General features: G+C 41.6%; 1 protein-coding gene across 3 annotated transcripts in view; it reads left to right on the top strand.

Annotated features, from left to right (window-relative positions):
* CDKL5 (cyclin dependent kinase like 5) overlaps positions 1-14,191 on the top strand; it is a 187,525-nt gene that overhangs the window by 155,665 nt on the left and 17,669 nt on the right. For all 3 annotated transcript variants that reach the window (XM_081222836.1, XM_081222834.1, XM_081222835.1), the window contains 4 exons: positions 1,644-1,795; positions 6,732-7,698; positions 12,421-12,522; positions 12,809-12,914. In XM_081222836.1, the coding sequence (XP_081078962.1) occupies positions 1,644-1,795; positions 6,732-7,698; positions 12,421-12,522; positions 12,809-12,914 (1,327 nt within the window). The remainder of the gene's footprint in view (positions 1-1,643; positions 1,796-6,731; positions 7,699-12,420; positions 12,523-12,808; positions 12,915-14,191) is intronic.

The following is a 14,191-nucleotide window of genomic DNA, read 5'->3' as shown; positions in this document are numbered from 1 at the left end:
GGCTACTCTTCGTTGCAGTGCACGGGCTTCTCATTGCAGTGGCTTCTCTTGTTGCAGAGCACATGCTCTAGGCACATGGGCTTCAGTAGTTGTGGCACATGGGCTCAGTAGTTGTAGCGCACGGGCTTAGTTGCTCCATGGCATGTGGGATCTTCCCGGACCAGGGCTCAAACCCGTGTCCCCTCCATTGGCAGACAGATTCTTAACTACTGCACCACCATAGAAGCCCAAAAATCAATTAATTTTAATAATGATTCACCTTTTAAAATCTTGTCCAATTACTAATCAGATAAATAATGTTAGAAGAAAACATTTTAGTTGTTAAAAAAATTAGTACTTTAATGAATAAAGAACACATACAAATAAATTAGGACAATTACACAAATAGAAAAATACAAAAAGAAGGAATATAAGTAAACATAAAAATATTCAACCTCACTATTAATCAAAGATATGAATTAAAACAGCTGTGAGATACCATTTTTTAAATAGCTAATTTACAAGTATGTGCTAAAAAGAAGGATAATGCCTATTGTTGATGAGGGTGCCAGGAAATTGGTAGACTCTCAATTGCTCAGAGAAGTACTACTTGAGACAACCTTCCTAGGGGATAATTTGGCAACACATAGAAGGTAATCCTTAAGGGTTTGCATACCTACCAGTTCCATATCTGGGAACTTATCCTACGCAAGGGATCATGGATATATGCAACGATTTCAGGTGTACATTACAGCATTAATTATAATAGTGCAAAGTGGCAGCCACCTAAACATCCAACAATAAATCATTAAATAAATCATACCACAAACTTCCACGTAGTCATTTAAAACATGTTGTAAAGTTACTTGTTGCATCATTGTTCATAATATTAAAAGAAGGAAAACAAAATGCTGCCTAAGGTACGTCTAAAATTGAGGCTGTTTACTGATATGGAATGATCTCTTAAGATCTAATGTTGAGTGGAAAGAAAGCTAAGTGCAGCCTATTGTGTGTATGTTACTGTTTGGATAAAATAAAGGGAGCAGATAGAGATATGTACAAAGTACCTGTGGAAGGATTCACAAGATGCTGGTACCATGGGCTGCCTCCAGAGAGGAGGACAAGAAAAAGATGAAAATGTATATTCTTTGATATGAATATATACTTATTTAAAAATATATTTTAGGGAATTCCCTGGCAGTGTAGTGGTTAGAACTCTGCGCTTTCACTGCCGAGGGCTTGGGTTCGATCCCTGGTCAGGGAACTAAGATCCCACAAGCTGCATGGTGCGTCCAAAAATAAAATAAAAAAATAAAAATATATTTTAGATGTTTAAATTATGTTGTAAAAAATGTTTTTGATTAGTAAGTGAAAAGTGCAGTATACAAAACTATGTGTGTAATATAAGCCAGATTTTATAAAAGAAAAAATATATACATGATATTTTTTAAAGGGCTGGGAGGGCGTATTCCCAGAGGACAACAATGGTAAGGTTATGGGTGATTTAGATAGTCCTTTAAAAAAATTTTTTTGGACTAAACTGTGTTTGCTAGATATTCTGCAATGACCATGCATTTCTTTTATAAGGAAAAGAAATATGGTTTTTATTACAATTTAAATTTGACTTTGTGATGTTCTTTCCAATCCTAACTTTATTTCCTAAGAATTTACTGAAGTTGGACCCAGCTGACAGATACTTGACAGAACAGTGTTTGAATCACCCTACATTCCAAACCCAGAGACTTTTGGATCGCTCCCCTTCAAGGTCAGCAAAAAGAAAACCTTACCACGTGGAAAGCAGCACTTTGTCTAATAGGTAAATATTCCCTTTTAAGGAAACACAGATGCAGTATTGGTCTTACAAGTAGGTGGAGGAGGTGGCTGCTTAAATGATGCAATTAGAGAAAAGAAGGAAAGCCCTCCTTATTCAAAAATATCTTTCTTATACTTATTGCATGATTCAGAACCATAATTAAAGAGTTGTGTGGGTCATAAAGACTTAATTATCTTTTACAAGATTTTCCAAGGGAAACCTATGCATTCCCTGGGAGAGGTAGCATGGGTTAGCAACTAAGGGGGTTTCTGGCCTCATGAGCTAGAAGATCCTGTGTACATGGGACCCAGGGGTGATTCCCGGAGGAAGAAGGATGGGTGAGGGCAAAGGGATTCCTGAAGGGAGCGGAGGATGCCAAGCACAGGTGGGTGGGAAGGCACCTAGGACAACCTTTGCAACTGAACCAAGTAGTTTTGGCTCCATAGCAGGGACTTGTGTTTTTGTTGCTCTTGTCTTTTAATCATTGCGTTGAGAAATTAGTTTTTCGTAAGAATAAGAATATAGAAATAGTAAAGTTAGTTTGGTGTAGATAGTGATTAAAATTGATGCTTTCTAATGTAATTTTCAGCATAATCTTTAAAAAAACATCTATTTCCTGGGATGGGGGAGCAAGGAGGGGCACAAGGAGTTGGACACTGCAATCAGGTTATCTCCTCAAAAGTGACATTCCTTAATTCTGTTGGCTGCATTTTCAGGGGCAGGTCCTTCCTCTCCTTGTCCTCCTTCCTCTTCCAAGAAGCTGGTCTTGTCATCTAGCATTGCTTAAATTATGGAAGATAGGAAATAGTTCCTCTTATCTACTATTAGAAGAGAAGTAGAAAACAATAATTCTTAATATGAAGCTTTTCTTATATAAGTTTTTTCCCATGTCCCCCCTTTCTCTCCACATAGAACAATTATTTTTAACCAATTGGAATTGTGAAAGCTTAAGACCTGGTACTTTTTAGATCTGTGAGTGCATCTATAAATAAGCAATAACCATTTACCCTGTATTTTCTCTGCTTAACTGCGATGGTGTGATTGTGTTTTATAGCTGTTCTCTATTTAAAATGAGTGGTTTGGTCATTGTTTCCCTCACATCTTATAAAACATTCTTACCTGTTTGTTTTCAAGGAGGCCTGGGAGCAGATTCAAATTCTATTTCACCAAGTTTGTGTTCACTTTGTTGTCAGTTTCCATGAGATCGGTGCACTAAGGCAAGGACCAGTATTCATCTTTCAGTTGCTCCTTTGAGTTTAGGAGGTTCACATTATGCCTGTGTCTTATCTGGGGTCACTCTCAGTTCAGGTGCTTTTGTCTCCCTTCTACCTTGATTGTCACTTGACTCCTCTAGTTTACATTTGCAAAGAAAAAGGATCTCGATAGAAAGTTCAGTAGACTGATGATAAATTTTTGATTTGTGCTGTAGTGATTGGTGGTATAACCATACCATAAAAGGAGGCCTGTGTATTCATCCTGTAATGACTCACTTGGGAGAAATCCCCATGGGGATCCATGGCTCTCCTTGGGAACCCTCTTCAGGGATCTGTCAAGGAGGATGTGTGTGGCCATGAGGATACGGTTCATATAGGTTTTTGAGGAGTCCTACAAAATCCCCTTTTGAAGCAGATGAGAATAAAAATTATAAGTAAATAAAAATCTCTGGAAGAATTTGTTTTCAGGTCTTGACACTATATTAAATATATTAAAGAAACAGTCCTAACTGGTTTCTCTAGGAAAGAAACCATTAGCTCAGTTTACACATTTCTGGAAATATTTCTGCTCCACGCTTGCCTATGGTCCATATTTCCTCCATGGAAGCTCTTGTTGGGGACACTAATTCCGCACAAACCATGGCTCCGTTGGATTTCCTAGCACCATTATAGAGATGTTCAGGGCACCATATCGTGTTGGTGCCCTGCCTTGTCCCTGAGACACACCAGTATCCTCATACACATATCCTCACACACCCTGTCTTCTGTCTTCCACGTTCATGTCTCTGTAGGAGAGACAGTGGACTCTGCATTACCTAGCCCTTGCCTAAGTCTCCTTCAGACTCTCCTGAGGTTCTGCTCACCTTGGACATGGTGGGATGGTGCTTCATCCTGCCACACACTGCCCTCTCAGCAGTCCTGCTTCGCCAGTCTTCCACATAAAAATGTAGTTTTGCGTCTTTGATGTTTGGTTTGAAAAGTTATTTTAACTAGAAATTAACCATCTATCTATCCATCCTGCCAACCATTTAAGAAGGGTTTATATATAAAATCCTCTTAAGTGGTTGGCAGTTTAACACAGATTCCTTACAGTTGTGTGTCAAAGAGATATATGGAATTTCCAAAGCAGTTTTTTATTGTGCTTTGGCAGAGCTCCAATTTGAAGACAATATGATGACCTTTCTATGTAGGAGTTGTGTGCAGAGCTCAGTGGCTTCAGATTAATACCAAGACAGAAACTTTCAGAATAGCGGTTTAGGCACTTTGTACATTTATGGGAAACCTAACTCTGTGACAGATGTTTCCACCTTACCTTTATAGCCTCTCTTTTCACATTAGAAATTATACCTTATGTTACTATGAATATGTTCTTCCTAACATACATAGGTTTGTGCTCCACATTGAGAGCAGTGTTTCCTAGAGTTTCAAAAGCTCTATCAGCTATCTTCACTCTTCTCTACCCTTTTCTGGATGTCCTCTTTGGAGCTTTGGACATTTCACAACATCTACATGAGTTATCTCTGCGATTACCCTCTCTAGGCCTGAAGGAGAAAGAGGAAGAAATAGGGTTGTGAGAGTCCAGGGGAGCCAGGCAGGGGAAACCACCCTGTGGGAGCTGTAATCTAGAGGCACAGCTATGATCTGAGTCAGGGAGCCACTGCCGGGGGAGACAGCCCCCAGCCCCTTGCACTGCTAAACCCAACTGGGAGTTAGGTGACAAGGGAGGCTGGGTGACACTCTGCAGTGTTGGGTTCCCCAGACCCAGGATGGGGCAGAGAGGAATAGACAATGGATTGGGGGTTGGGCCCGTGGGAAATAACCAACACACTTAGTCAGATCTATTTATGGGTGAGACTGTCTATCATCATTTGGGGTTTTTGAGAAGTTGCTGAGACATTTTAGTTACCAGGATGTAAGTTGACAAACAACTCTAATGGTTTAAAACCTGACATGAGGACTGTCCTCTATAGATCTGGAGATAGGCTCTGTTAACATCATTTAACAGAAGGTGAAACTTTCCTTTCTTTGTAATTTCTTTCTGGGTCTGGGGTCTGCCATTTAGTTAGCTCATATTTTTCTTTTTTAAACAAAATTCACATTTTATTTAGGTTGAAATAAACTATACAAAACTGATTTTCTTCACCAAAAAGAACAGTAATATTTTTTGTATTATTCCTAGATAAACCACAAAACACTTATTTTTGTAGGTTTTCTAGGTTTTGCTTGTAAATCAAGATGAGGCAGTAGATACGGTCATGGAAAAAGACAGAAGAAAACAGACAAACCGGTTGTCAGTATCCATGGCCTCTGATCCTGTCAGTTAGCTCACATTTAAGTGACCTTATTTAATGTTGCAATTTTTGTGACCCAATTGGGAGAGATATTAGTAAGTGTGTTTTGGAGATGAGGCCTTCCACACTATTACAGGCATGCTTGATATCAGATACTTTTTAACACTCCTCTGCAAGGTAGGAGGAAAGGATGAGGGCCCTTACCTCTGATGCCTGAACGAGTGGATTCTCATAGAGAAAATCGGAAGGCATAGCTTCACAGATTACCACTCTACAGGGGACAAAAATGTGACTTTTCCTCTAATTAGTGTGCAATGGGAACAAAACTCTCCCAGATCAAACCGTCTTTAGCAATAGCAATATATGCAGCAAATTTTTTGGAATGCCTAGTTAAAAGGGAATTGTGTAAGTTATTGTTCATTTAAAAGCATTCTTACCTATCTCAAACCACAATTTGGTCCTTTAAATAGTTACAGTAGAACAAACTGACCTTGCTGCGATGTCAGCTTCAGCTTTCAAATAGAGGACAGGGTTTTCCTCAGGATTTATATTTTGTATTTTAAACCAAGTAGGAAATGAAGCTTTCAGTCCTAAAGATTTCAGTCCAGATGAAGCCTCAGCCCATTTGGAATAATGAAGTGTGAAATGAAAAAGAGAATAAATTGTGTCTTTTGGAGAGAAATTATCTGTTTAGATCCCTGTGATCCAGCTAGAGACATGCTCCTGTTGAGTGTACAGGAGGTATCTGACACTGACATGCCCCGACTATTGCTGCTTCTCTAATACATAAACGTTGATCATCATGTTTTCCAACAAACCTCACTAGGCAGTTCACACTTCTTTTCAGAGTATCATTTTCTTTTCTTGAGTACCTTGGTAGAATTCTCATTTGTTGATTATACAGGCTAAAGACAAAAGAGACATTGGTGCTTGTGTGTATGTGCAGTGAGTGTGATCTCTGAGGCAGGCTGTGAGTTTTACGAATAAAAACGAAGTTCAAGGAACACAGTGATCTGCAAGTCTAAATGTCTCCTTCTGATGTTCAAGCAGACAAAGAGTTATAAAGAGTTTGCCTATAGCTCAGCCCTCTTCTTCTTTGCAGTCTTTCTATAGCACACACGCATGTGAGCACCAACATAGCAAAAGCATGTTTGCCCAGATTATCAGTTAGAAGCTGTGTTGGCAGTAAGTTAGCTGAGCATTTAAGAATGCCAAAGCACTTCATCAGGACCAGTGCTTTGTGGCAGAGTGACTTGATCTAAGCACCTTACTTCTTATTGATAGATTACGTGTTATTTATAGTCACATGTTTGAGAGAGTTACTGTTTTTAGTCTTTGCAGTGTTTTAGGTGTTTGTTCTTTTTTGTTTTAATGATACTTTTTGTGCCTCTGCTCTTGAGGGAAACTGAAATACTTCTTTCGTTTTTGACATAGAAACCAAGCCAGCAAAAGTGCGGCTTTGCAGTCTCATCACAGATCTAACAGCAAGGACATCCAGAACCTAGGTGTGGGTCTGCCCCGGGCTGACGAAGGTCTTCCTGCCAATGAAAGCTTCCTGAACGGAAACCTTGCTGGAGCTACTCTTAGTCCCATGCACACCAAAACCTACCAAGCGGGCAGCCAGCCTGGGTCTACCAGCAAAGATCTGACCAACAACAACATACCACACCTTCTCAGCCCGAAAGAAGCCAAATCAAAGACAGAGTTTGATTTTAATATTGACCCAAAGCCTTCGGAAGGCCCGGGCACGAAGTACCTCAAATCAAGCAGCAGATCTCAGCAGAACCGGCACTCATTTATGGAAAGTTCTCAGAGCAAAGCCGGGACGCTGCAGCCCAGTGAAAAGCAGAGTCGGCATAGCTACATCGACACCATTCCCCAGTCCTCTAGGAGTCCTTCCTATAGGACCAAGGCCAAAAGCCATGGGGCACTGAGTGACTCCAAGTCTGTGAGCAACCTTTCTGAAGCCAGGGCCCAGATCGCAGAGTCCAGTACCAGTAGGTACTTCCCATCCAGCTGTTTGGACTTGAACTCTCCCACCAGCCCAACCCTCACCAGGCACAGCGACACGAGAACTTTGCTCAGCCCTTCGGGGAGAAATAACCGAAGTGAGGGCACTCTTGACTCACGCCGAACCACAACCAGGCATTCTAAGACGATGGAGGAGTTGAAGCTGCCCGAACACATGGACAGCAGCCATTCACATTCGCTGTCTGCGCCTCATGAATCCTTTTCGTATGGGCTTGGCTACACCAGCCCCTTCTCCTCCCAGCAGCGTCCACACAGGCATTCCATGTACGTGACCCGGGACAAAGTGAGAGCCAAAGGCTTGGACGGAAGCTTGAGCGTAGGGCAAGGGATGGCGGCCAGAGCCAACAGCCTGCAGCTCTTATCACCTCAGGTACAACTTAGGACCTTGACCAGATCTGTCGGCTCATCATGGAAAGGTGGTGCGGGGATGTGATGGGGTCAGTGTGCAGTTGTCCCTACTGCAAGAGGTCATACTTTCTTGATAGGACACATTTAAGGAAGCAATATTTGAAGGACTAATCTGTTAAAAAAATTTTTTTTAGTTACTTAAGCTAATTGTTGAGTACTCAATGCAGAAAGCTTATTTTTCAAAATCTGTTTTCCTTTCTTAAATGTTCCTTTCTGGCATATTTTGTTCATAGTTTGTACTGTTTTTTTTTTCATTTATTTTTTGTTGACGTATAGTTGAATTGCAATGTGTTAATTATTGCCGTACAGCAAAGTGACTCAGTTATACATATATATACATTCTTTTTCATATTCTTTTCCATTATGGTTTATCACAGGATATTGAATATAGTTCCCTGTGCTGTACAGTAGGGCCTTGTTGTTTATCCATCCTGTATATACCAGTTTGCATCTGCTAATCCCAAACTCCCAATCCAACCCTCTCTCACCTCCCTCCCCCTTGGCAACCACCAGTCTGTCCTCTACGTCCCTGATTTTGTTTCTGTTTCACAGATAAGTTCATTTGTGTCATATTTTAGATTCCACATGTAAGTGATATCATATGGTATTTGTGTTTCTCCTTCTGACTTACTTCACTTTATATGATACTCTCTGGTTGCATCCATGTTGCTGCAAATGGCATTATTTCATTCTTTTTATGGCTGAGTAGTATTCCATTGTATATATGTACCACATCTTTATGCATTCATCTGTCGATAGACATTTAGGTTGTTTCCATGTCTTGGCTATTGTGAATAGTGCTGCTGTGAACATAGGGGTGCATGTATCTTTTTGAATTATAGTTTTGTCCAGATATATGCCCAGGAGTGGGATTGCTGGATCATATGGTAATTCTATTTTTAGTTTTCTGAGGAACCTCCATACTGTTTTCCACAGTGGCTGCACCAACTTACATTTCCAGTAACAGTGTAGGAGGGTTCCCTTTTCTCCATACCCTCTCCAGCACTTGTTATTTGTAGACTTTTTATTGATAGCCATTCTGACCGGCATGAGGTGGTACCTAATTGTAGTTTTGATTTGCATTAGAGAATCCTAGTTTGATTTATTACAGAATTCATCAGCTATATGAGTTAGTTTTTAATTTTCTCAAAATTCAGTGTGAATTCATGGGGATTTTCTCTAATCTCTCCAAACCACATTTGCTTAACTCAAACCCTTTTGCTAATACCTTACTCGATATCTTAACTGAATTGAAAAGTTTTAAATTTATCCAGAACTATAGGTAAATATAACTTCAGGCCAGGATAAATGCTAATTTTCAGTCTTTTGGGTTGTTTTTAAATCTCAAGGCAATGTTTTTAGCATAACGGTGCCTCTATCTTACTGATCTTCAGACTCTAGAACTGACACTAACCTGTTTAAAAGAAGCAGCATTCTTGTAACAGAACACATATTTTTAAAATTATATTTTCGTGATATGAAACATTCACCTGCATCAAAGAAATGAAGGTGGAGAAAAACCAGTGTTAGAAGAAGAAAAGAGTGTCATATAGGAAAAGTACTTTCCTTTTAGAGGATACAAAAATTGGTTCATCAGCGTGTGTCAGAGCGCCAGAAAATAAGATGGACTATGCAGTGGGAAGCTTAGCAAGATGAGTGCTGGGGAGGGGGAGACTGTCAATAACTGAGCAGTTGGTGTAGCAAAGCAGCTAAGATCTTGAGCTGGAATGCCCGGCAGCCAGTCCTGCAGTGTGCTTCAAACTCTGTAAATTTGGGAAAGTGATATAATCTTCCTGTGCCTTGATTCCTCATCTGAGTGTTGTTGTGAGGATTAAACATGGTGTATAAAGCACTGTGTGCCCTGTGCCGGGCACAGAGTAAATGTCTTAGTTGTTGCCACTGCTTCTGGGATGATGGGGGCTGTTCTTTAGGCACTGAATACCTTCTCTATGCTGGGTATTCTTGGGCACTCAAAAAGAGTCTGAGACAGGGTTCTTGCTCTTGAGAAATTTATCTTCTCTCAAGGAAGATTAAATTATATATGATAAAAATGAAATAATTAAGAACCACATTTCTGTGGCACTGGCTATAAACGGTACTTGAGGACAGGGAGAGGTCATTGTGAGCAGGAGCAATCAGAAGTGGCTTTAGGAGCAACTGAAGGCCTTGCTTAGAGCTCAGATGTGGAGAGAGGTTTTGTGGCTAAAGGATGAAGATGTATTCAGGCATTTACTGAGCTAGGCACAATGATAGGCTCTGATGAAAAAGATGTGGTCCCCGTCCTCTTAGAATGTATGGGCTGGAGGTGGTGGGATGACACTTGCCAATAGATAGGTAGTAATAATACTGTAAGGCTGCATGCCCACACTGTGCTAGAGCTGTGTGCACCGCAGGGGCAGAGGGGAACAGGGACAGAGGGGAGTGGCACAGTCCCAGCAGGGGGTTGTAGGAGGCTCCCAGGGGGCAGGGGTGGAATCTGAGCAGAAACTTCTGAGATGTTGGGGGTTTCACCAGTGGAAGAAAGTAGAGTGGACATCAGGAAAGAGGCTCGAGGGAGGGCCAAAAAGGATATCTGGAAGTTAAGGAGGATAATTGAGACATTAAGTAGCTTGGTGGGTTGTGGGATTGCAACTTGGGCCACGTGGCTTGAGTGAAAAAATGCAAGATTTAGAGTGACTTTTGCAATAATCCAAGCATGGGGTGAGGAGAAATATGTTCTGGACTAAGTCAGTGCCAGTGGGAAGACAGAGAAAGAGTGGGTCTAAGGACTCCTCAGAAGTAGAAACGGGACTTGTGAATTGAAGGATTGAATATAGAAAAAAGGAAGCCTTCAAGGTTTCTCTTCTTGGAGCTCCTTTTCAGAGTAGAAGAGAGGACTTGAAGTCACCTCATTCAACCCCTCCATTGCACAGATGAGCATGCTGAGGCTCTGAGAGGTTGGGTGGATTGCCCAAGTTTACCCAACTAGTTCAGGGTGGAGCTGGGATCTCGAGGTAATGTCCAGGTCCGTAGGCCAGAGCTTTTTGCATCATGTCATGCTGACATATTGAGGTTGAAGAGTGACCCTGGGCCCCTATGCAGAGACGTTCTCCATGAGGTTGGAAAGACTGTCTGGGGCCCAGGTGAGAGGAGGGGTAGGAGATGTCATGATTGGAGTCAGAGCAGTCGGAGGAGGAGCCCCTCTAGAGAGAAGGGATCATTTAGGGCCTAGAAAGATCTCTAGAGTCTGGCAGCTACACATAAATGTTACATGGAGGTCAAAGCCAGTAAAGTGTGTTAGCATTAAGCATAGTGTAAATAGAGAAGAAGTTAAAAAAAAAACAACTATACCTTGGAAAATGGACAAATGGACTGGCTCTCTGAGAGTGCTAGAGAAAAGGCTTCATGAACATGGTGGAAATAAGCTAATTATAAAACAATAACTGTCGGCTAAACACAGATCCAACTGTTACTGAATTTTAAGTCCAGTTCAGGAAATGCAGTGCCAAAGCTGCAAGAAAGTACAAGTTTAAAGGCACAAAGATGGCATATGGCTTGAAAAGTAACTGAAGCTGTGAATAATGATGGGAATCACTCTCTTGCAAAGTACTGTAGGCACCTTCAAGAGCAAGGGGACTGGACTGGCTCTGTCACTTAGAGTTTATGTTAGATGTAGAGGTCTTTGTAAACAATGCAGGTGATAAAATTCAAATGAGATCTTGTCACAAAGTAGAAAGAAGAAAGGCTACATTGGGTAATTTCCTGCCCAGAATCCTTTCATAGTACATTTGGGGAGTGAGGGGAAGAAAGAGAAAACCATATTTTAAATTTCAAATAAACTGTTTTTGACACACCATGTAAGGCTCAAAATAATACTCTTTCTGTGCATAGTATACAGATATGCAATTCAGCTAACTCCTCTGAATGGCTTGCTAATTTTATTCCTTAATCTTTTTTTTTCTGAGGGTAGAAAATGCTACTTTTCCCCTCAATGAACACGACTGTGGACCAAGGCTGCTTTTAGCTTGTGACTCACTTCCTTGAGAGAAATAGGTAGTGTCTCGGAGATGAGTGCTGTCGTGATTATTAAGAAAATACATGAAGTATAATTACTGTTATCCTAGAGAAGATTAAGAAGAGAACTTAAGTACAAAACCTACAGTAGTTAGGGAATTTTTAAGACAGAAATTATTAAGGGTACTGATTCAATTCCTTGATATATCCAAAGAACGTTTGTTTTCATCTTAATCTGCCTTGTAAGTCCTTCATGAAAAATAATTTTGCATATGTAGTTCTTTTTTGAGAACTCAGCCTAAAATCTGCTAGAGAAATTTTGGATTAACTAACAGAATCTCTAACTCTATTCTAATTGAGTGCTGCTCAGACCATGACTTTCTAGATATTAGGAAGATGATTTTCTTTATTTTTAATAATTAATTGAACTATTTTCAGAGTAATTCATTCCCTGCTTGCATTAACTTTAATGAGAATTTCACTTTCCATCTGTGTGACATTTGTTTGACTTATTTTACATTCATCAGATGATTCACTCTTTTATAGGACAATTTGTATTTTAACCAATTCACATTTTTTATTTTAGCCAGTTAAGGTACTGGTTATACCAAATAAAACCCATGGCGATTTAGGTGATTTTCATCCCTAGGAACAGGACACTCTTATAAATCCTTTGAAATTTGACTTCCAGCCCGGAGAGCAACTGCCTCCAGAGATGACTGTGGCGCGATCTTCCGTTAAGGAGTCCTCCAGAGAAGGCACCTCTTCATTCCATGCACGGCAGAAGTCTGAGGTCTGAATTTCCTAGAGCTGCTACCTTTTACAGTAGAACATGTCTGTAAAGATTGGTCACTCAACATCATTACAGTCTATCTTTTAAGATTTATTTGTACCCCATCTCCCACAGATAATTCGAACTGGCTTATAAAGTAAGCAGTTTTCCTCATGCCATAATTCTGAGTTTCCTCTTAAATAGATCCCGGAGTAAATTATAGATCAATTAGGCACTGTTCTACGTTCACAGGCTACCTCATTATGTCTCTGTTGTTTACTTTTTATAAACCTATTTTTTATCTCAGGGTGGAGCGTATCATGACCCCCACTCTGATGATGGCACTGTCCCCAAAGAAAACAGACACCTGTACAATGATCCTGTTCCGAGGAGAGTTGGCAGCTTCTACCGAGGTAAACCCAGCTCCTAGCACCCATCAGGGTCCTCTCTTCTCTCCCCCTCACTACACATCCAGGCTGCACTCTCCCCTACATTTCACTGCCCTGACTTCCGGTAAGTGTCATTCTTACCTGCACTACTGCCTTCCACCACGTCTCCCTGCCTTGGTTCCCTCTGTCTTAGTTCAGACCCTTGTGGCTTCTGACTTGGGTGCTTTGAGTAGCCTCCCAACTGCTCTCCCTGTCTCTAAGGTCACCATCAAAACGGTCCCTGGGGGCTTCCCTGGTGGCGCAGTGGTTGAGAGTCCACCTGCCGATGCAGGGGACACGGGTCCTGCCGATGCAGGGGACACGGGTTCGTGCCCCGGTCCGGGAGGATCCCACATGCCGCGGAGCGGCTGGGCCCATGAGCCATGGCCGCTGAGCCTGCGCGTCCGGAGCCTGTGCTCTGCAGCGGGAGAGGCCACAACAGTGAGAGGCCCGCATACAGCAAAAAAAAAAAAAAAAAAAAACGGTCCCTGGAGTGATCCTTCTGAAGCTGTGTTCTGACCACACCACTCATTCATTCGATTAAGTCATAACATATATATTTTAAAATTTATTTATTTTTGGCTGCCTCAGGTCTTAGTTGTGGCACGTGGGATCTTTCTTTGCGGCAGGCAGGCTCTTCACTGCGGCACGGGGGCTTCTCTCTAGTTGTTGCGTGCAGGCTCCAGAGTGCGTGGACTCTGTAGTTGCAGTGCGCAGGCTTAGTTGCCCTGCGGCATGTGGGATCTTAGCTCTCCGACCAGGAATCGAACCTGCGTCCCCTGCATTGGAAGGCGGATTCTTAACCACTGGACCAACAGGGAAGTCCCAAGTCATAAAATATTTATTGATGTCACTTGTATGTCTGACACTTCTAATTTAGAACGTCAGTGAACAAGACAGCCAAAGGTCTCCACCCTTACAGAGCTCACATTCTCATGAGGAGAGAGCAACACTAAATGTAATAATTACATAGAGCAGTAAAAGATAATAAATGCTACAGGGAAAAAAATATAGCAGGGCAATCCATTGCCTCCACCCCAGTCCCAGTCCTCTACCTCTCATCTGCTGAGAGTCCTCTGGCGACTTCCCATTGGCATCAGGACAAAATCTGAGTTCCCTAAGATGGCATTCTAGACTTTCTGTGCCCTGGCCCTTGCTATCCTCTCCAGCTCCTCCTCCTCCACTCTGGTGCCCAGCCTGTGGGACTCACACAGGCCATGCCCTCCTCTGACCTGAATGCAGTGCTCCCCCTACTTGGACAA

Source organism: Mesoplodon bidens (genome assembly GCF_964165515.1).
Source record: "Mesoplodon bidens genome assembly, chromosome: X".
Lineage (NCBI taxonomy): Eukaryota > Metazoa > Chordata > Mammalia > Artiodactyla > Ziphiidae > Mesoplodon > Mesoplodon bidens.
The sequence above is the reverse complement of the archived record's forward strand: the minus strand, read 5'-3'. Positions and strand labels throughout refer to the sequence as shown.